We start from the raw sequence: 23,551 nt of genomic DNA on the forward strand, positions 1-23,551 counted from the left end.
CTCCTCCCACCTACAACTCCTGCCGGCACTGAGACTCTAACCTGTGACCTTTGGGTTACAAGTCCAACTCTCTAACCATTAGGCCACAGAAGCCCTGTGAGCTGCTGCCTGCCTGTCTGTCAGGAAGCTGTTGATCCACTGACAGACGGAGGTGGGCACGGAGAGCTAAGTTAGTTTGGGCAGGAGGGGATGATAGTGTTGAAAGCCGAGCTAAATTCCCCAAACAGGATCCTCACATAAACCCCTGGTCTGTCTAGATGTTGCAGAACATAATGCAGTCCCATGTTGACTGCATCGTCCACAGACTTGTTTGCTCTGTAGGCAAACTGAAGAGGATCCAGTAAGGGTTCAGTAATGTCCTTCAGGTGGGCCAGCACCTGTTTTTCAAATGACTTCATGACCACAGACGTTAGAGCCACAGGCCTGTAGTCATTAAGTCCTGTAATTTTGGACTTCTTTGGGATGGGGATGATGGTGGAGCATTTGAAGCATGAAGGGACTTCACACAGCCCCAGTAATCTGTTGAAGATCTGTCTGAAGATGGGGGCCAGCTGGTCATTAGAAGATTTCAGACAGGCTGGTGTAACACCGTCTGGGCCTGGTGCCTTTTTTCCTTTTTTGCTTCCAGAAGACCTGGCACACCTCATCTTCACTGATTTGAGGTGCAGGTGTGGGGGATAGTGGGGTTGCAGGAGGTGTAAATGGTTGTGTGGAGAGGTGTTCAGAGTTGGTGTGGGGTGTTTTTTCAAACTTGCAGTAAAATTCATTCAGAATGTCTGCCAGTTGCTGATTCTCCACAGTGCTGGGGGATGGTGTCTTGTAGTTGGTGATCTCTTTCAGACCTTTCCACACTGATGCTGAGTCGCTGGAGGTGAAGTGAGTCCTTAGTTGTTCAGAATAATTCCTCTATGCCACTCTGATCTCCTTTTCCAGTGTGTTTGCCCTGTTTATACAAGACATTGTCCCCCTTCCGGTAAACATCTTCTTTGGCCTGACGGAGCTGTCTGAGGTTTGCAGTGAACCATGGTTTGTCATTGTTGTAAGTTAGATGAGTCCTGATAGGAATGTACATGTCTTCACAGAAACTGATATAAGATGTTACAGTCTCTGTGAGCTCATCCAGATCGGTGGCAGCCGCTTCAAAAACACTCCAATTAGTGAGGTCAACACAATGCTTTTAAATCCTGCTCTGCTTCATTAGTCCATCTTTTTATAGTCCTTTATACAAGTTTAGCTGATTTGAGTTTCTGCCTGTAGGTCGGTATAAGATAAACCAAACCGTGATCAGAGAGCCCCAAAGCTGCACGTGGAACAGAGTGATATGCATTCTTTATTGTGGTGTAACAGTGATCCAATATATTACTGTCTCTGGTGGAACGTGTGCTTCTAGATTGGGACAGCACATCTTCTTTGACACTGTTACATCTGTACACTACCTTTCGTTGATGTAAAAGCATGTCCCGACGGAATGCAATTTCCCTGTTGATTCTACGTCACGATCCGCTCTGAACAGCAGGAAACTCGGCAGATTTAATGCACTGTCTATTATGGTGTCATTGAGCAAGGTTTCTGTGAAACACAGAGCAGCAGATTGTGAGAAATTTGTCCTGGAGAGCAGAAGAAGTTTGTCCATTTTGTTGGGTAGAGAGCGGAGGTTAGCCAGATGGATGCCGGCTCGCTTCCCCCGTCTGCGCGTCCTGAAGCGCTTGATCAGCGCCATTGCACCGCCAACTACTATGTCCAACAAAATATCAGAATAGTTGAAAACCGGTAATATATTGGGTGATGTGTAGTGCCGAATGTCCATCAATTCGTCTCTGATGAAACTGATTGCAGGTATATAACTAAAGACAGGACAAACTAACAAAAACAACTGCAGAGCACGCCATGGAGGCTGCCATCATCATCGACGCCATCTTGAGTTTTAGTCAAATAATGACTTAAACTTAATATTCTCACTTAACAGTTAGGTAAAATAGAATGAATAATTATATTGCTCCAGGTCTTCAGTTACAAAAATGGACACAAGATGAACACAGACACAAAACATTTGTATAAATCATATTAACAGATTCTTAAGGAATTACGAGGAATTACTTTTTTTTTATTCAGCTCTACATAAATACATTTTGATGTTCTTACTTAGCCTAATGATTAATTAAAATCTAACTAAAAAAATCTCTAAAATCAGTTACAAAAACAGAGCTTAATCACAAGTAATTTACATAAAGCATATTGACAGCTTCTATAAAAAATTGACATGGAGATTATGGCCACACACTGAGCCATTTATTGGTTAATATAGCGCATATCTGGGTAAGTGCTTATGGGTAAAAGTATAGGCTATTATTAAAAAAAAAAAAGTATTTAGAGCATGTTCTATATTTGAGTATGACTGAAACAACATATGTCATGATAGGAGCAGTTTTTGTTGTTTACCATTTACACGCAAAATAAATGGATAAACTTTCAAGACATCAAAACATTGAAGTTTATAACTGACCAGCCTCTGAAGACAAATTTCTAGTTGTCTTTGTAAAGAACCGCTGCGGTAACGCTGTACAAATGCTTCCGGTGTGAATATTCTGGCGCATCTGCAGCTGCAGTGATGATGTAGTTACGCTCATGCGCTGCTCACGCTTGCAGTATGAAACCGGTGTTAGCCTCTTTGAACTTCTTTTTGCCCCTAAACGAAGAATGAAAACGAACTTCGTTTGAAGTAAATCAGGGCCTTAACTGTACCAAGGTATAAGGTGGTGGATATTAGTAAAGAACATCTCATTATTTAAGTGTGTATGCTGTAGAGTTAGTTGCTATTTTTTGAAGCTGTAGAGAGGATTGTAGAAAGTGGTGCCAACAGATTTTTAACATGTAGTGACTCTGTATATGCTCTTTGAACATTAAGTCAGGCACAGCTAAAAGTCATCAGTGCCTGCTCTATGATAGTTTATTTATGGTAACACTTTATAATAACTTTAATTTATAAATCATTAACAAACATTATATAATGCTTAACAGATCATTAGTTAATATATATTCACATAGCTAGAAATATGAGATAATGTTCTTGTAAGTGTTTACTAATGAACTTACTAAACATTACCTAATGATTAACATTGGATTTAAACAGAGTGGGTATATCAAGAGATAAAGGTTTAGCAATCTTAATGGAACTCTTCGTATTATGGGAAAACACCCAACAGGAATGCGCATCCAGTGTCAGGTGTATGAGATAATGTCAGATAATGTTTTAATATCTTGTTTGAATTTTGCTCAAGAAAGACAAGAAATGATGACCCAGTTTATGTGTTGGACTGATTTGACAAGGTATGGACTTGATATTTTTACTCTGGGAACTAGACAATGACACTACGGGAAGCTAACTGGAAGTAATGTTTATTCATTGGAACACAATAAAGAAAGACACTGAGTACTTTTACATGGATATCAGTAATCTAATTATTTATCTTATTCTGAATAGGACAATATTATGAATAAGGTGTTTACATGAGTGTCTTTAGAATATTACTTTCATGTTCCCATTTTACATGTTACAGTACATAGACTGATTAAGGGCACACGTCATTACGTTCCCACGAAATGCCATCTGACATTCCCTCCAGAATTTCATGTATCAACATACAGTTGGTTTTTGTTAGTTTATATATTTTTTGTGTTTTTTTTTTTTTTTTTTTATGGATTCTTGTGGTTTTTTTTATTTTTTATGATGTTATTAGTAAAAGATGATGACGGATAAAAATGTGCCTTCGTGCTTGAAGCCATGCTCTTTTGTTTGCCGTCAAACAGTTGACCACTGCCGTTTGTGTATCCTGTTGCAAAATGCAATGAAAAATCCTGCACGATGTAATAGTGTGATTAAGGTGTGTACATGTATATACTGCACTTCAATAATGTGACTAAAATAGGAATACTTCGCATGTCTTAATTTGATTTGTGTTTACTTCGAGTATGACAATAGCCGGATTAAGGTAATCAAAAATATCTGTTTATATGGTAGATTGATGAAGCATCAACATTCATAGAACACTGTTATTTTCAACTAAAGCAAGCGTGAATCATTTTATTCTCCCGCATCCCGTACATACACAAGTGTCTACCCGCCCGCACCAGTACTCGCCCATCTTGTCTGTTTTTTCTTTTTATCTGTTGCGTCTGGTCTCGCGGTAGCAGGTCTCTAATCCACTGGCACTTGACTCAACAGTGCGTGTGCTACATCCTTTTTACAATCTCTAGATTATAAAACACTGCATTCTGTCAGCAATGTAATGCGGCAGTAAAGTATAGAGACCTCGGCTTGTAACTATACTTTTATTACTATTTTGAAAATTATAGCGTGTGAAATTACTCCGTTACTAAAAAAGTAATCAAATTACAGTAATGTGTTACTAAGTAATGTGTTACTGCCCAACACTGGCTGCTACAACCTAAGGTATTTAATTATTTTGACACTTATCAGGCTTAAAATGTCCTTAAAATAAGCCATTTATCTTTGTAGAGTTTTGAGTAACAAAAAATAAAACATAAAATAAATAGGCTTTTCTTGAAATTACGGTGATCCCACAAAAAAATCCACAAATCGGAACACGGCTAAAGTCACAGTTTTCTTGCCTTTCCCAGCACTGACCTGATTTTTGTTCTTGTGGATTGATATTAAGCTCTGTTTGCAGTCATCTAATAATAGAAAATAAGTTTCTGAAATGAATGATATGAGATTAAGCAGGTGTTTCTGCACCTAAAGTAAACCCAGAGACTGTTTAGGAAGTAAACCTCCTTTTTTTTTTGCACAAAATAATAAAACGTAGTGTCACTAAAATCATTAATTTCAGCATTTATCATGTTATAAAAGAAAATTAGAGAATTGTATCTCAAATCCATTGATACGATCTATCATTTACAGCAATAAACACAAATGACCTATTCACGTCATTTTTATGGCTGTCATAACTGTGATGCTCTTTGTCTCATAATTAGATTATGTGACTTTAGCCAGGGTTTCACAGAATGGGTCACAATTGTTTTGCACACTGTAATGGATTTAAGATAATAAATAATTGTCAATTATTCCTTACTTATACAGTCTATATACATATTCCTTGGTGTTGTCTGTACAATCATTTGTTAGGACTACTATACAATTATTTAAAAAAACTATGCATTTGTTGCATCCCACACTCCTACTGTGGTACGATTTCAGATTTAGGTAACACTTTATTTTGATAGTCCACTTTAGACATTCTATTACCTATAAACAACTTTGCAACTAAATGTCAAATAGCAGTCATTATAGTATTAAATTGTCTGCTTAAAATCTAATTACTTTTATTTTGATGGTCGCTCAACAGATTATAAGTAACTTTGCAAGTAAGGCAACTTATTCTATTAACTCTAACCTAACAGTCTGCAAATGCTCTAATGAGAGTTAGTTGACATGTAGTTGCAAAGTTACTTACAGTTAGTAGAATGTCTAAAAGTGTAACCCAGATTTACTTACCCTTAAAATTCACATAAAAACAAAAACTGTGGTTGGAAATTTTATATTCTGACGGGATAACACCTTCCTTTTTTAATAGACAGTTCTTGACCAGAACAAGCTGAAATATGGACCAGACTTTATGCCAAATTTTACACTACACAAATCGTATAACTGAGCTTTTACCTGTAATACTGCATGGTGGGTTCCACTGCAAGTAGAAGGAAGGGCATTACAGTGTAGCAGACAGTCAGCTGAGTGGCAGCCCAGGTTACAACATCATAGCAGATCTTGAGCAGCGGAGAAGACAAGAAATACTCCCGGAAGTTTCTGCGCACCTGATTACATCAAACCAAAATGCAATAGTGAATGAGCTGGTGTTTGGTAGGTGTGACTAAGAATGATGAATGATAAACTAGTTATACATCAGTGATTTATAAAAAATGTGTCACTCACATGCTGTGAGGACAAACGGAAAAAGACAATGACTTTGTTTAAAAGCTAAAAAAAATTCTTCACAGGCAAAATAATAGAAGAAAGAAGAAAACAAGGCAAATCCAAAAATTCCATAACATTTTATTTCAATACCTTTATATGGTCAGATATTAAAAGCAACATAGATCAGTGCTGAAGAGTAACTAAGGCCCTGTTTCCACCTCCTGTTAGAATGCATCTCAAATGCATCTCAACTGACCACTTGTGATCACATTTTTGTCAAGAACCCTCCTCTCAATTTTGTCATACCCTAAATCACTTTCATGTCAACAAAGGAACACAGTATATGTGGAAAAGCAGATTAAGGCACAGAAGCTGTGTTTACGTTTAATTGTGCATTCATGGTTACCTTCCCTGTGTAGGGTAAGATTGGGTAAGATACCCCCCAGGACAAGATGATCCCCAGCCTTATTTTTTCTCTTGACCATAGACAGTGTTGTGTGTAACGCGTTACAAAGTAACGCGTTACTGTAATAATATTACTTTTTTCAGTAACTGGTAGTGTAAGGCATTACTCGTCTGAAAATGGTAATATTATTACAGTTTTCCCGAGCTAGTTACTTGCGTTACATTTGCCAGTAGCACCTTCATCACACACAAGGCACACAACACAGAGAACAGAAGGGAAGGGAAGGGGAGGAGGGCGTGAATGGAACAGTGATTGGTCTGGGTTTGGCAAGAGGTATCATTTACCATCACCGATTGGTCGACACCCGGCAGCCAGCAGCAGAGCGGCACCCTCAAAGACAGATGGGGAAAAATGGAAGCGTCAACAACGGCAAGCTCTTTTTCAGAGGAAGGTTACCAGCAACAGAAAGCTAGTTTCGACGGGTGGAGATTCAGTAATTATTTTGAATATGTTCAACGGAAGGAAAATAACTTGACGGTGAAGTGCACACTCTGCCCGGGGAGAAAGCTGCTCTCCACCGCTTGTAACTCTACCTCCACTTGAAGAAGCACCTGCAGCGACAGCACTGACACATCAAGCTCGTTGCGAAGCGACAGAGTGACATGAACAAGCAGCCCCACAAGCAGCAAAAACTTTCATTTGAACATAAAGTACTACCAACATCAAAATCCGAGATAAATAAGCTTGTTGCCTCGTACGAAATGTTACCTCTTTCTACTGTCGAATCGCTGTCTTTTAGAAAGATACGGTGTTTGTTAAACATTGAGGAAGTTAATACTTGCTTGTACCTGATTGCACAAGTACAGTTGTTTGTAGTTATTTGTGCTAGACAGTGCCAGTCTGTTGTTGGCGTAATAAAGACCCTAAAGAACACTCCTCCTTTGTATGTTCTCCCTCCATCTGATGCATCTCAGGCAATTATAGAGTAATTAAGAAAAAAAAATGTAACTAGTAATATAACTAGTAATATAACTAGTTACTTTCTCCAGGGAGTAATTAAGTAAAGTAAGGCATTACTATTTTTGAGAGTAATATGTAATATGTAATATATTACTTTTTTGAGTAACTAGCCCCAACACTGACCATAGATAGCACAAAATCTCATCTCAGCTACGTTAATGGCTATGTTTTTTTACAATTTTGTTATTTTATCTTAATATCAAAATCTGTGCGATTTAGACAGTCTAAACAGTTTTGAGGTTAAATGATCTAATTTCATGTCTCTGAAGAATAGTGATCTGTGACATTGTATAATGTTGAATATCAACGTTTTTTGTGTCTTTTTGGTAATGAGGGATCTGTGGACACAATGTTTCTAGATTTGTGCAAAAAAAAGATTTTTTGGCTCAGGGGGCCCCATGTGGCATGTTCTTACTAGTGTTATTATTTTAAATGTTATACTTATGCAATTAATGGGGTTATTATTTATTATTTCCATGAATTAGATGTACATTTCATACATCTTCACTTTCATAAAACATTGAAATTAATTGAGTGAAATCATTAAATTTACATCCACAGTGTTGCTATTATGACATATCTTCAATTAAAAATATGGGCAATTAAATATGTAAATATACTAATATGTCTATATGTCAGGAAACACAAACTCTGGAAATATGATGAATAAAGGTTGTTTAAAGGTTGTCTATTTAAGCAAATAATGCACAGGGTGAGTATATTAGCAACATAATCTGAGCAGAGGATGACTGGCAGTCTGGGAACTGGGTGAGTAACACCAAACACACAATTATCCGCAATGTCACTGAGTATGATTGGTAAGGATATGCATTTTGTCTTACAGGTATGTAAAGCAAACACAAGGAAAACAGGAGACTGGAGGAAGAATCTGGGGGAAGCAGTATATTCCTCTTACAGTAGACCAGACCAAGATGAATGTATGGAGCAGGCTTAAATAGAGTGGAGATGATGATGGTGAATGATGGCAGTTGTGGGTGTTTGTGATGTAGGTGGGTGCCAAAAGCGATCATGGGAAATGTAGAGTTGAGGTGACAGGTGAAAGTGAAATTTCAGAAGATCATGAAAATATCAATTATTCAACTAATTGTCCAAAATAAAATTCTAAATGGAATAGTTGATTTAGTATTTTACAATAATGACACTTTAAAAAATATAAATATTATTGAGAAATAGATCAAAAGTCTAAGACTTGGGAATCAGGGGTGGTTTCGAACAGTGTTTTTGAGACTGATTTTGGTATACCACAGTTTTAAGGAGAAAATACTCATCAGTGGTGCTGACCGATAAATGGCTTGTCTTTAAGACACCAGATAGACATGGAAACAATGTTAAAAACTTGATTTTCACCAAATTGGGGTATTTAACTGAGACATGAGTGTTTGTGAATGTTGACGAGTCTGTTGTGTCAAACTTCATTTATTGCAATATTAAGGTCTTTGGTTTTATTTATCTTTTAGAATATAAATGTGATTGCTCTTCTCACAAATCAACTGTTACTTGTTTTGCATGTTTTTTAGGTGTTGAGGATTAGTGCATCTTTCAGCCTTCACAGAGCCTATTGGATACGAGTAAAATACTTAAGTACTGTTAAAATCAGATACTTAAAGACTGTTACTCGTCCCTTGACACTCTAACAATAGCACTCTCTATTTTATTCAATTTTATCAACTTGTTTTCATTTTATAAAAAAAAAAAAAAAAAAAAAATTGGATAAAAGGATCTGATAAATGACTAAATGTACATGTAAGTGGTAAAACGTGTAACTTTTTTGCTGTATGTATCTCTACTTTTACTTTCAGGTATCCATTACACCTCTGATTATAATCATTAGAGAAAACTGCTACTTGTAGCCTACATGGGGAAAAGAATAACCACAAAGACATTGATGAACATTATACATTGGTACTCTACTTCTATTCCTGCAATTCCTGTGTGTGCAATGTTGAAATTTTGCTGAAATTGAATTAATAATTTGCGGAAGTGTATTTGTAAAGCAAAATAAAATGAACTAAAAATTGCCTGTTGAATATTATAGGGTGTATTTTTAAACAGGCTATATTTTGAAAGTGAAGCCTGGATGGCGAATATGAATTATTGAATTTTAATAATGAAAATACATATTAAATGTTTTGAATTCAAATATTCACAGCCTAAATATACTACCATGTTGAATTTCAGCCCCTAAAATAGCAAGCTTTGAAATTACAATGAGAAAAGCATTGTTATGTAATGCAATGCAATGTAATTCTTACTTGACAAATTTAATAAAGTTTTGATTAGAATACATAACACCTGGTTAAGCAGCCACATACAGTCTATTCTAAAAAATATTTCAACAGACCCAAAGCTTTTGCATACGTATATGGCCGGAAATGTGACAGAGAATGCAGTGCAACCAGCCCAACAGCACAAGTTAGATGTGAATGGCATAACAGAGATGCAGGTAACTTGCAATGTCATTAGAGGAGAAATAGGGAGTTCCCTTCCGATATTTCACTCGTACTTTGTTGCTAAATGCTATGGGAAAAGTCCTTTCTCTTATACTTAAGTTTTTTTTTTTTTTAATAATGCAGTATAACTGCACAGCCAGTGGTTCATGCAGTGAAATAAAAACAAATCAATGGTGAGTCAGCGGAGCTGCATAAGCCTATGGTCACGAAGCCTGCCAAAGCCCTCAAATATGGGTGGGACTGTCTGGCTATATAATTGGGGATTCTGGCATAGGATCCTCAGAGTTCTTATCCTTCAGCATTGACGATCTTTTATTCGCTGATCTACGAGAGACTTGAAGCCTCACGCCATTAACACACCTTGCAGCGGATTAAAGTTGACTTATCAACTGCCGCTATTCTGCTGTTCTCGCTCCGTGCTTGCAGCTCTGGCTACCTTCACCATCCGCGCAACTGTCAGCGCTTCCCCTGCCATCATCTGGCAAGTTCTAAAAAAGCTAATTTCTAAGAGCAAATTTTCACAGCATAGTTGCAAATGCTGCGCCGTTAATGCAGCTTGTGCAGGTCTCCCCTGCATGCTGTTGACGGTCACGGTGAGTGCGCTTCCTGCTTGGGGATTTCCCACACGGAAGCCACCCTCACGGAGAAGAATTGTTCTCACTGCAAGAACATGATACTCGCCACTTTGCACTTGCAGATAGATCTCTTTTCAGAGATTGACTCCACCCCTCACGCCCTCCCGGTTTCTTCCTCCAAAATACTTGTAAGGAAAACAAATTGGGACAGAGGATCTCAATTCTCGGGTAAGAGCGAGTTCACACTGGTTCAAGTACCATGTGCCTCACTCTCTCCGCACAGAGCGGCTTTCTCCGTTCTCTGCATTCAGTCAGACCAGCGTCTGTCCACCAGCACGAGCGACCTGGTCTTGTTCGGTGTGAATGACAATGACCTGCTAGATGACAGCATGTGATTAGCAGCCTCGGACTCAGAGGAGCTGTCTCTGGCTCAGTTAATAACTACACCCCCTTGCAATAGTCTGAGCCAAGTGAAGCCGAGCCCGGGATGGAAGGCAAACTTTTCCGTCTCCTCTCAAAAGTAGCTGAGGAGCTGGGATTGGAGTGGTCTTCCGCGGAAGAGCCCACTTGCAGCCACTTGGATGAATGGTTCCTACCGGGGAGCCGTTAAGCCCCTCGTCAGGGAGCCTCTCCGTTTTTCCAGGAGGTCCATGACAAGGTCACAAGATCATGGCGTGCCCCCTACTCAGCCCGCCTGATCTCTACTTTTACTTTCAGGTACTCATTACACCTCAGGTTATAATCGTTAGAGAACTGCTATATGTAGCCTACATGGGGAAAAGAATAACCAAAAAGACATTGATGAACATTATGCACTGGCACTCTTCTGCTATTTCTGCAATTCCCGGGTGTGCAATGTTGAATATTTCACTGAAATAGAATCAATAATTTGCGGAAGTGTACATGTAAAGCAAAATAAAATGGACCAAAAATGGCCTGTTGAATATTATAGGGTGTATTTTTAAACAGAGTATATTTTGAATGTGAAGCCTGGATGGCGAATAATGATTATTGAATTTTAATAATCAAAATATGTATGAAATGTTTTGAATTTAAATATTCACAGCTTAAATATACTACCATGTTGAATTTCAGCCCCTAAAATGGACGAATGGTTCCTAGCAGGACGCCGCCAAGCCCTTCATCAACAAGACTCCACGACGAGCTCACCAGATCGTGGTGCGCCACGTACTCAGCCTGCCTGATCGGCAGGTCAATGGCCAGCTTGGTGGTGCTTGAGCGCCATTTATGGTTGACCTTGAAGGAGATTAAGGACGCTGATACACCTGTATATCAAGGTGGACCAGGGCTGCGTGGCATCTCTAGCCCCGCGTCCTTAAGTGTTCTGTCCCAGTTAGGCAGTTGGAACAGCTCTTTATTTGCTTTGGTGGCCACACCAAGGGTCATTTGGTCATGAAGCAGAGACTTACCTGGTGGATAGTTGATGCTATTAAGCTAGCATATTCTTCCTTGGGTCTGCAATGCCCCATTGGAGTATGAGCCCACTCCACCAGAGGCATGGACTCTTCTTGGGCTTGGTCTAGCGGTGTGTCTTTCGCAGAAATCTTTGCTGTGGCCGGCTGGGCCTCGCTGTCCATATTTGCTAGGTTTTACAACCTGGACATCCCTGCCTTACAGGCTAGGGTCTTTTCTGCATAGTTGGCACGCACCTACCAGAAGGCGGGACTAGCTCTGAGCAGGGTTTGGCTGTAACACCCTCAAACTTGCTAGAATTGTTTTACATCTTGCACGCCCTCGGCCCTCCCTAAGTGCCGAGGCTGTACAAGTTTTTCTTGGAATGATTACCCAGGCCAGGCGTGACCTCTGTGAGTTTAACCTGTTTGCCACATGATGGGCTTACCATATAATACTTGTCCCTTTGAGTCCATTGGATGCTTAAGGAAAGTTCACATATCAGTCGTTCCTCTCTATAGCGCGATGTGACTGTACTGGTTCCCCATAGCATCTAGCAACACAGTACGAGTGAAGTATGCAAAGGGAACATACTCAGTTACTAATGTAACCTCAGTTATATATATAATGTAACCTAAGATATGGGAGCAAGAACTGTGTTGCTAGCCATGCTATGGAGCTGCACGACTCAGTGTCGTCGCTTTACTCAAAGTAATCTGAGGATCCTATGCCAGAATACCCATTTATATAGCCAGATGGCCCCGCCCATATTGGCAGGCTCTGGCAGGCTTCATGGCCACAGGCTCGTGCTGCTCATTTCACTGCACAAACCAATGGCCGTGCAGTTATAATGCGTTATTAAAAATAGGCTTCATTATTGGAGGAAAAATTACTTTTCCCATAGCGTCTAGTGACGCAGTACTCATTCCCGTATCTCAGGGAACCGAGGTTACGTTAGTAACCAAGTATGAATGTATTTGTGTGTGTGTGTGTGTGTGTGTGTGTGTGTGTGTGTGTGACTTACAGAGCGAGCTGCTAAGGTGATGGGTATAGCGGTGATGAATGTAAAGTAGTATCCTGGGTAAACTCCATGCCAGATGGCCGACAGCACAAACGTGAGTGGCATGCGGTAATATGGCGCTCGATCATAACATACACTGAAGCATAACAGATGAAAGCATGTGAGAAATGACACTGATATACTTTATGCTAATATAGTACAGTAATATTATATGTTAATATATATAGTAATAATTATAACAGTATAATTGGCAACTTTGAACTGTACACTGTATGGGAAGAAGCGGTGTAATAACTATTTCTTTTTTTTTAAGTTAGATTTATGACCTTTTATGCCTTTATTAGACATGATTGTGCAGTTTAAACAGGAAACAACAAGGAGGAGAGTGAGAGGAACAGAACAGGCAAAGGACCTCAAACTGGGGAACAAAACAGTAAACTAATAGTATAAAATATGTATCTGAAACTTTGATTCTGAGTAGATTATGATCATAACAACAAGTTCCCTTTCAAGTTTGGTCACTTTGATGGTGCAATAGTAGTTGATGCTATGGGTAACTCTGTCCAGGAGTGATTTTCTCTGACACCTGTTTACAGTCACGGAGTGAAGGCTCATTCTGTCAGAATTATGTCTTTCTCATGGGCTTAAACAAATGGAGTGTCTTTAGAAGACATCTTTCATCGTGATGGATCCAGATTTTACAGCCTGGAAAGGGATTTTATTGACCCTCCCTTTCTTCCCAAATATTGACAAGGAAAAAGAGTTTCCCTTTTCTGTCAAAATAAAAGAATAAATAAAAGAAACTTCCTATAATGGAGAGAACATGTCTGTGAGGAAATGCAATCAGGATTTAGACTATTTAATAGTACTGAAACTGCACTCATCAGTATTACAAATGACTTGGTCTTATCATCTGGCCACGGTTGCATCTCTCTATTAGAGTTACTAGACCTTAATGCTGCCTTTGGCACTTTCGACCACAACAGTCTTTTGGATAAGCTCAAAAATTGGCTACTGGCAGAGTCAACATGGTCTAGGGTGCATTTCCCAAAAGCATTGTTAGCCAACTATGGTCGTTAGTTCCATTGAATTTTATTGGTAATGATGGAACTTGTGACCATAGTTGCTTTTGGGAAATGCACCCCTGGTTCATATCCAGACTATATGATGATCCTGTACCCAGGAATGACCACAACATAGCCCTTATCGGCAGCAAAGATCTTGACGACCAAGCCCTTTGGACAGATACTCAGCGAAGGGCCCGGCAACTGGATAAGCCCTCGTCACAGATCCCTATGACCAGCTATGAACATGTCATGCCAGGACCAGCTGAGACCAAATAGCAGTTTTAACAAGAAGGATGTTTATCGTGTTTTTGGCCATTGATAAGACAGCTACCTACTACTGGCTAAACGGCAGCTCTACCTTCATGTTGCAACCTGCTGGACAGACTACACTTTTTCCTTTTTACCTAACGTGATGTAACCCAATCTTTAAGCATAAAGAGATCTTATTTAATGATGTCAATCTGACTTATAATTCACACCACGTCTGCTCATTTGGGCAAAGAAGGACTGGTCCCCTGAATGAGCCTGGTTTCTCTCAAGATTACTTTCTATATTTTTGTCATGATAAAGTTTGGGTTCCTTGCCACTATTGCCTTTTGGCTTGCTTAGCTGGAGTGTATATTAAGTAATATTAAGTAATATAATCGATTTGATGGCACTGACACTATCAGATAAGAACAAAACCTGAACTGAATTGAGCTGAATTATTACACTATTGAAAGTGAAATTGAAAAAGACAGTGATGTGACATATTGCCAAGAATGGTGTCCCATACTTGGAATTTGTGCTCTGCATTTCACCCATTCAAGTGCACACAAACAGCAGTGAGTAGTGAACAACCACACACACACACACACACACCTGGAGCAGTGGGCAGCCATTTTTGCTGCAGCACCTGGGGAGCAGTTGGGGGTTAATAGTCTTGCTCATTGTGGTAATGAGGGTGGAAGAGAGCGCTGGTTGGGGTGGGCGATCTGTTGATTTTATATCGTGATCGATCTCGAAGGCATCTATAGCTGGGGTTCCATCACCCTGTTTTTATGCACTTTTTAAAGTATCACAACAGAATCGAGTGATGAAAATGCTGAAATTTCTAATAAAAATGCCTTATTTTGCAAAAAAGTTTTTATGCTCGCTTGAGGTGGTTTTTGACTTAATGGGAGATGGAAATGCATTTTGCAAATAAATTCCTCCAAGCACATCAAAAAAGTCATGTGACTTCGCGCTATGGGACAGTAAATCCTGACTAACCAGTGGACCGATCTTGTTCCACAGCATCTGAAATGTTTTTATATGGTCATTCGGAAATGCCAGAGCAAAGTCTGTCATCAAAGAATTTCTGTATAATTGCCTGTTAAACGACTGCGTTCCCAAACAGCAGCATCCACCTCTGAAAGCAATAACCGCATTCATTGCGTTTCGTCTGCTCGTTCTGAGGTGCAAGTAATTTATTATATAGGAAAATTATTATATTCTGTAGCTTCTCCTACTTTTCTTAGTGATGTATAGTGTCAGTTTATCAGGAAGTGACAATTTTGTTCTCTTTGACTTGTTGGATGGAAATGGTGCTTGTTTGCAAATGTTTTGTGCAATATTACAATTTTGCACATAAGTTAAATTCACAACTTTGGATGGAAACCAATGATCTACTTTTCAAGCGAACTGCAGAGATTGTGATCTTTTATGTCCTCATAATAATGCTAAAACTACAGCAATGACTGCCTATTAGATGACTGTCTGGTCAAATTATATCACGCATCTCTATCATGTGTCTTTTATGCGTGGTGACTAGGGATGGAACGGCTCACTGCTCTTGATTGAATAGCTTTTGTTAACATTAATAAAGATTCATCATTAATTTATACAGTCAAATATGAGGGGCCGTACAAGCCATAATTCATTCTGGCACATCTCACACACTTACATTCTCCTTTCACATACATATATTCTTGCTTTCACACACATACATTCTCCTTACACATGCATACATTTCTACTCTTACACACACATACGTTCTCCTTTCACATACATATATTCTTGCTTTCACACACATACATTCTCCTTACACATGCATAAGTTTTTATTTTTGCCATTTATAATCTTTCTCATTCAAACGTTCTCATTCTTGCTTTCACACACTTACATTCTCCTTTCACTTACATGCATTTCTACTCTCTCTCAAACACTTACATTCTCCTTTCACATACATACAGTACATTTTTACTCTCACACATACATTCTCCTTTCACACACATACATATATTTCTACTCTCACACAGATACATTCTCCTTTCACATACATACATTTCTACTCTCTCTCACACACTTACATTCTCCTTTCACATACATACATTTCTACTCTCTCTCTCTCTCTCTCTCTCTCTCTCAAACACTTACATTCTCCTTTCACATACATAAGTACTCTCTCTCTCTCTCACACACACACACTTACATTCTCCTTTCACATACATACATTTCTACTCTCTCTCTCTCACACACACATACATTCTCTTTTCACATACATACATTAGTACTCGCGCGCACACACATACATTCTCCTTTCACTTACATGCATTTCTACTCTCCCACACACATACATTCTCCTTACACATACTTACATTTTTTGCTTTCACACACATGCATTCTCCTTTTACATACATATATTTCTACCTTTTTTTTTTTGGTATCCATTACTTCCATTACTGGGGGAAGTCGTGGCCTAATGGTTAGAGTGTTGGACTTGCAAACCAAGGGGTGCAAGTTCGAGTCTCGGGCTGGCAAGAATTGTAGGTGGGGGGAGTGAATGTACAGTGCTCTCTCCACCTTCAATACCACAACTGAGGTGCCCTTGAGCAAGGCACTGAACCCCCAACTGCTCCCCGGGCACTGCAGCATAAATGGCTGCCCACTGCTCCGGGTGTGTGTTCATGGTGTGTGTGTTCACTGCTGTGTGTGTGCACTTTGGATGGGTTAAAAGCAGAGCACAAATTCCGAGTATGGGTCACCATACTTGGCTGTATGTCAGGTCACTTTCACTTTTTTTTTCACTTTCCTGTTTAATCAGGAAGTCACTCTCAGACCAGGAAATACATGTGCAAAACTTGCTCAGCTCTTCCTCACAATTTTACAGTGATGCTATTCAAAGTCATCCTGTTTTCTTTTCAAGTACATATTTTAAGTTTTTAAGTTTAACATATCATTATGTTACCTACACGTCTACAGATCTGTGTACAAGTGTTAAGACACTGATTTTGATCGTATTGACAGGGCGTAATGCTAAGGCAATTTTCTACTGGTCCAGTTCAGCCAGTGGTTTAATATTTTTCTTGCCCTGGCAAAATTTTTATAGGCCTTGTCACAATCAATTAATCAATAAATCAGACTTATTGTTTTCATTGTTGACTGTAACATTGTATTGTAATAAATAATAACCATTTTGCACAAATAGGTACAATAGTTCAAAGCTAAAACTGAAATGAACCATGCTTTTTCAGGTCTTTCAGGATGCACTGATCAGGATTTTTCATGACCTATTGCAATTTCCGATTTTATTTATTTATTTTACAATCAAGTGAGCCGATTCCCATACTCGTTGCTAATTTATTTAGTTCTTATACTTTTACTTATTATATATATATATATATATATATATATATATATATATATATATATATATATATATATATATATATATATATTTTTTTTTTACATTTATTCAATGTTTATTTTCCTCTGTTACTGGCCAAACTAACCTTGAACAAACAAACAAACAAACAACCAAAAATATATGCAACGAAGCAACTGCAAAAAACAAAAACATCAGACGGGCTGAATGAATATTTTATTATTACTCTTTATTATTATTAGTTTTATTACCTTAATTATATGTATGTCTGCACTATGTTTGTACTTTCTGTACTGGAAGCTCCTGACACCAAGACGAATTCCTTCTGCATGTAAACACACTTGGCAATAAAGCTCTTTCTGATTCTGATGAAAATGCAAACTCAATCTCTGACAGCAGGTGGCGCTTATAGAACACTAGCGCTAATTAACACTCCTTTAATGTGTATTTAACGACGGTAAGAGGAAAAAGAAAATGCCATCGAAACTTTTTCGGAACACAGTCAGTTCTCCTCAGAAATACATCCATATTCACCCCACCCTAATTCCATAATTATGGTTTTCTTTCAGTGTTTCAATAAATTTGTTCTGTCTGCTACAGTATTTTCTCTGCTTGCGCAACTATTCTCTCCTCTTTGTGTCCGTCTTCAGTGCATCTGTCTTAAAGATAATATATCATGATGATCACTACGTTTGTGTTACCAAATTCCATCCTGTCAGGAATAACCTGCCCCCGCTGTTTTTAACCCGGTCGTTTTTGATTACTGTTAGTTATGCTGCCATTGCCAAATATAAAAAATAAAAAATAAAAAACTAACAATCTAAAAATAAATAGACCGCAATGAGTCCAAATCTTGAGTTTTGGAAATAATATAAAGATATCGCTGTCCCTAACTTGCAACCTCCCAATTTATTCACTTCCTCCATTAAGTGAAAAAAAAAAAAAAAAAAAAAAAGCCTTGGCGCTTATAATACGTGTATCTGGCAACACGACTGAGGCTGTGAGCCTGCGTCCTCAATCACAACTCGCTCAAGGGACAAGGCCATGTAACCTTTTCACGATGATAATATTTATCTATTTATTAAAACCAAGATAACTTGCTGAAATACTAATGCGGCAGCCTCATCTACCTCAGCCATGCTGATCAAGACCTGTCCCGGTGACCCTGATCGCGCCAAACCTGCCTTCCGTTTCCACTATACGCCTTCCGTTTCCACTATACTCTCTCTCACACATACATACATTCTTCTCTTACATACACATATTCTCTTCAGACATACATACATTCTATATATATATATATATATATATATATATATATATATATATATATATATATATATATATATATATATGTGTGTGTGTGTGTGTGTGTGTGTGTGTGTGTGTGTGAAAGGAGAATGTAAGTGTGTGAAAGCAAAAATATATGTATGTGAAAGGAGAACGTATTTGTGTGTAAGAGTAGAAATGTACAGTATGCATGTGTAAGGAGAATGTATGTGTGTGAAAGCAAGAATATATGTATGTGAAAGGAGAATGTAAGTGTGTAAGAGTGCCAGAATGAATTATGGCTTGTACGGCCCCTCATAGTCAAATATGCAATGCTGTTTTACTTTCATTACTTTATTCAGTTTCTGTACCTATAAACTAATGTAAGATCGACCTACCAAAAAAAAAAAAAAAAGAAAATCACTGTTTATTTTATTTGTATCTTTACTCTATTGTATTTATTTGTGCTGTTGCTTGTAGTTAGATTATTCTTATTTTCTTTAGTTTTATTTGACAGTATAGTTTTTCCCTAAACATAGCTCATACCGAACTGATCCGAAACCGTGACTATCAAACTGTGATACAAATTGAACCGTGGGTAAGTTGAACCGTTCCACCCCTAGTGGTGACGTATTTAAAAAAAAAAAAAAAAAAACTCTACGTGAGCTAGCAGTAGAACTGCAATGAATAAAATTTTAATTTCAGTTTCGATTTGTAACGCAAATGCATAAGGTCTAACTGCAGAACCATACATCATAGCAGTGTGAGGACAACAGCAACAGCCTAACAGTCTGATGCCGGAAGTGGGCGGAGTGAGTGTTGCCTCACTAGGCATTCCACTACTTCTGTGTTTTGGACCATTTCAAAGTTTAAAACCAGGTTATTATCAAAAAAAATAAAAAAATAAAAATAAAATAAACAATTTAATTGAAAAGATATATTCATGAAATATATATATGGTCAGAATTGTTGGTACCCTTGATAAATTCGAACAAAGGCTGTAAAAAACCTGCATTATTAATCATTTTTATCTTTTATTTAAAAAAAAAAAAATCACAAATATCTTACCTTTCATTGAACTAAAACAACTGAAAATGCGGGAAAATCTCATTATGAAATAAATGTTTTTCTCAAGTACACATTGGACACAATTATTGGTATCCCTAGCAATTGTTATGAGTAAAATACATGTGAAGTATATTCCCATTCATATTAACAATTTTGAGCATGAGGGGGGCGCAGCTGAGCAGCGACATGTGAAGACGTGTTCTTGTGAGCTCTGCTTGGATTGAACATTTATTTAATTTTCCCACTCTCCTTTTCGTTCTTTTCGGTGCGAACCTGTCTCTAGTGTGCCTAGGTCTTCGAATTAGTAGTATTTTTTTTTCTTTTTTAGTCCAAGGCTGCTCAAAATGCCTAAATCGAACAAGCCGAGGGCAGGGCCTGATGCCCCAGACTTGCCTGATGTGGATCCGCCCGCGGAGGTGGGGTCAGGGTCGGATCTCGGTGCAATTATGGCTGCCATAAAGCAAACGGAGCAGAATGTGCTAGTCAAGATCGACTCGTCTGTGATGGCAGCTGCAGGTGAATTACACAAGAAAATTGACAACTTAGCGAGTGATTTAAGGACAGAAATCCTGAATGTGCGCGCAGAGTTTGCGAAGGTTATTGAAGAAATACAGAAAGAAAGCGCCACATTATCAACCCGCATTGATGATCTTGAGGAGGAAGCTAATGGCCAGGCTAACCGTGTTGTAGCACTTGAAGCTCAAGTTGATACGTTATCTACTCAAGTTGCCCGGTTGGTAGATAAGACCGATGATCTGGAGTCACGGCAGCGGCGAGATAACTGCAGACTAATCGGCGTTGAAGAGGGATTGGGAAATATACGACCGGAGAGAGCCGTGGCTGAACTGTTAAAGGAAGCGCTAGCCCTCGACTATCGACTGATCGGGCGCATAGGAGCCTGCAGCCGAGGCCAAAGGATGGGGATGCCCCGAGACCAATAATCGTCAAGTTCCACTACTTTCAGGAGAAAGTGGATGTTCTTCGGAAGGCCATGGGAGCAGGTCCCATCACCCACAATGGGAAGCGTTTTTACATCTACCCAGATTACTCGGCCGCCGTCAGGAAAAAGAGAGCAGCCTTTACCGAGGTGAGATGATTGCTTCGCCGGTGTACGGGCGTGAAATATGGTCTCCTGTATCCAGCTACATTAAAGATCACGGCCCCAGCTGGCGAGCAGATGTCTTTCGAAGGCCCGATCAAGGCAAAGCACTACATTGAGACTAATTTGCGTTCACGGGAAACGGAGGGAGAGTGACAGTTAATTCACCGATCATAACAGGTATCACGCTGCATGTTAGCATTGCTGTAGTCTGTGCAGGCTTTGACTGGTAAACGTCGCCACACTACAGTTGGATGCATTTTATGTTTGGACAATGCATAGCGTACTACAATATGTTGAGACTTTATGTGGACATCATGTGGCCTGGAGAATATTTTATTTAAGAATATCTTCCTCATTGTTTCTCCCTTTTCTCTGCCACGTCAGTGTGGATAGCGCTGAGTCTCAATTTGTCACTATAACCCTAATGGTACTTTTATTTTTGTTTTCTAATGTAGTTTGTTTAATTAATCCCATTATTACCACCAGTGTCATTAATTTTATTTTATTTTACTCTTTTCTTGTGGGATTATCTTCCAACTGTGAGTGTTTGAAACCGTATCAGCCTGTAAACAGATGGGTACCGGCATGCATGTAGCAATAATAGTGTTGAGATAAGGGTCCTATTACATTTTGTTCTACCCTTGCTGAGTTCATGTAAGAGTTGAAGTTAGTGTAAACGTGTTATATGCCTAGGAGAGAGAGGAGAGTTTTCAGGGCGGTCTCAGGTTTAAGGAAGACCAGCCCAGGGGCCCAGGATGGTAAGAGGTTTATCTATGTTTATCTGTTCGTTTTTGTTAGTTTTGTTTTGGGTTTATTTGTGGTTTATGATTTGACTCAAACAGGCATTGAAGTACTGAGGTATAGCCAACGTGTAGGACTGGTTCATTATCAATTGTGGCACTATGATTCTGGATAATGTAAATAGCCAACAAAAAGCGGTTTTATTTATTAGCTGGAACGTCAAAGGGCTGAATAATATGGTTAAAAGGAGCAAAGTATTTAGTCATTTGAAATCATTCAAACCTGATGTAATTTTCCTACAGGAGACGCACTTAAACATTAACTCCCATAAAAGACTAAGCTGCAAATGGATTGGACAAATATATCATTCTCGTTTTAACTACAAAGCCAGGGGAACGGCAATCCTAATTAGGAAGGGGATTCCATTTGAACACTCTAAAGTAATATCAGATGCTAATGGCAGATATATTGTTGTAGTGGGCAAGCTATTTAACACACCATTAATATTCGCTAATATCTATGGACCTAACTGGGACAATGCACAATTCTTTCTTAATTTTTTTTTTTTCGACTCTCCCAGACCTTAACTCCTACAAGCTAATTCTAGGTGGAGACTTTAATTGTGTCCTCCATCCTCAGTTGGACAGGTCAAGCGTAAGGTCGAACAATACTTTTTCGTCAGCTGCAGTGGCTATTAATTCTCTCCTTCGTTCTTACGGCTTATCAGACCCTTGGCGTATAAAAAATCCAACTACGAAGCAATTTTCTCTTTTTTCTCTCCTGTTCATCATAGTTACTCCAGGATTGATTACTTTATTGTCGATAACCAGCTATTACCCTTAATTTCCAGCACCAAATATCACAGTATAGTGATATCAGATCACAGCCCAGTACAGATGGATTTAGTTTTCCCAGGCAATGTAGCGCCCCAACGAACATGGCGGCTAGATCCCCCATTACTTTTATGTGAACACTTCAGAATATTTCTCAACAATCAGATCGACTTCTTTTTGGAATTTAATGACACTCAGGATGTGTCAAGGGGAGTTTTGTGGGAGTCTATGAAAGCCTATATTAGGGGCCAAGTTATTTCTTATGTGGAACATAGAGATAAGGAGCGTTCTAAACAACTTAAAGGACTGGCTGACAAAATTGCAGATATTGACAAGCGCTATGCTCTTTTACCTTCGCCAGATCTTTTTAAGGAGAAATTATTGCTGCAAACAGAATTTAACACGCTTATAACATGGAAAGCCGAGAAAAATATTTTTAAATCCAGACAGGTATATTATGAGCATGGAGATAAGGCTGGGAGGCTCCTTGCACTACAGCTCAAACAGCAGTCGGCTGAACAAATGATTTCAGGAATTGAAATAGGTGCTGACTCGATATCCCACAATCCTCGAGTCATTAATGACCAGTTTAAACAATTTTATTCTACCCTATATCAATCAGAGGTGGGTAGTGACTCGTTAGAGATCGACTCATTTCTTGATTCGCTGGATCTCCCCAAGCTTTCTCCAGATGCTCAGTCATCTCTAGAACAGCCGTTGTCGCTTGAGGAAATAGCGAGTGCCATCAAGTTGTCTCGGACAGGAGGGGCGCCAGGTCCGGATGGTTTCCCCATGGAGTTTTACAAGGAATTCTCTTCTAAACTCACACCCATCCTGAAATCAGTCTATGATGAAGCTTTGGCTACTGGAAATCTGCCGCAGACGCTTACCCAGGCCACGATTTCAGTCTTACTAAAGAAAGATAAGGATCCTGTACAGTGTAGTTCAATACAGACCAATAAGCCTTCTGTGCTGTGACTATAAGATTTTAACCAAAACTCTTGCACAAAG

At 38.9% G+C, this 23,551-nt stretch overlaps 1 protein-coding gene across 5 annotated transcripts in view; it reads right to left on the bottom strand.

The window, feature by feature from the left end:
• mboat1 (membrane bound O-acyltransferase domain containing 1) overlaps positions 1 to 23,551 on the bottom strand; it is a 175,976-nt gene that overhangs the window by 9,350 nt on the left and 143,075 nt on the right. For 4 of the 5 annotated variants that reach the window (XM_042755704.1, XM_042755703.1, XM_042755702.1 and 1 more), the window contains 2 exons: positions 12,839 to 12,971; positions 5,678 to 5,829 (listed from right to left, as the gene is read on the bottom strand). In XM_042755704.1, the coding sequence (XP_042611638.1) occupies positions 5,678 to 5,829; positions 12,839 to 12,971 (285 nt within the window). Of the gene's footprint in view, positions 1 to 2,281; positions 2,687 to 5,677; positions 5,830 to 12,838; positions 12,972 to 23,551 lie in introns of those variants that run through there. The other variant, XM_042755701.1, reaches the window with a different exon arrangement.

Source organism: Cyprinus carpio, unplaced genomic scaffold (assembly GCF_018340385.1).
Source record: "Cyprinus carpio isolate SPL01 unplaced genomic scaffold, ASM1834038v1 S000006744, whole genome shotgun sequence".
In the NCBI taxonomy this organism is placed as follows: domain Eukaryota; kingdom Metazoa; phylum Chordata; class Actinopteri; order Cypriniformes; family Cyprinidae; genus Cyprinus; species Cyprinus carpio.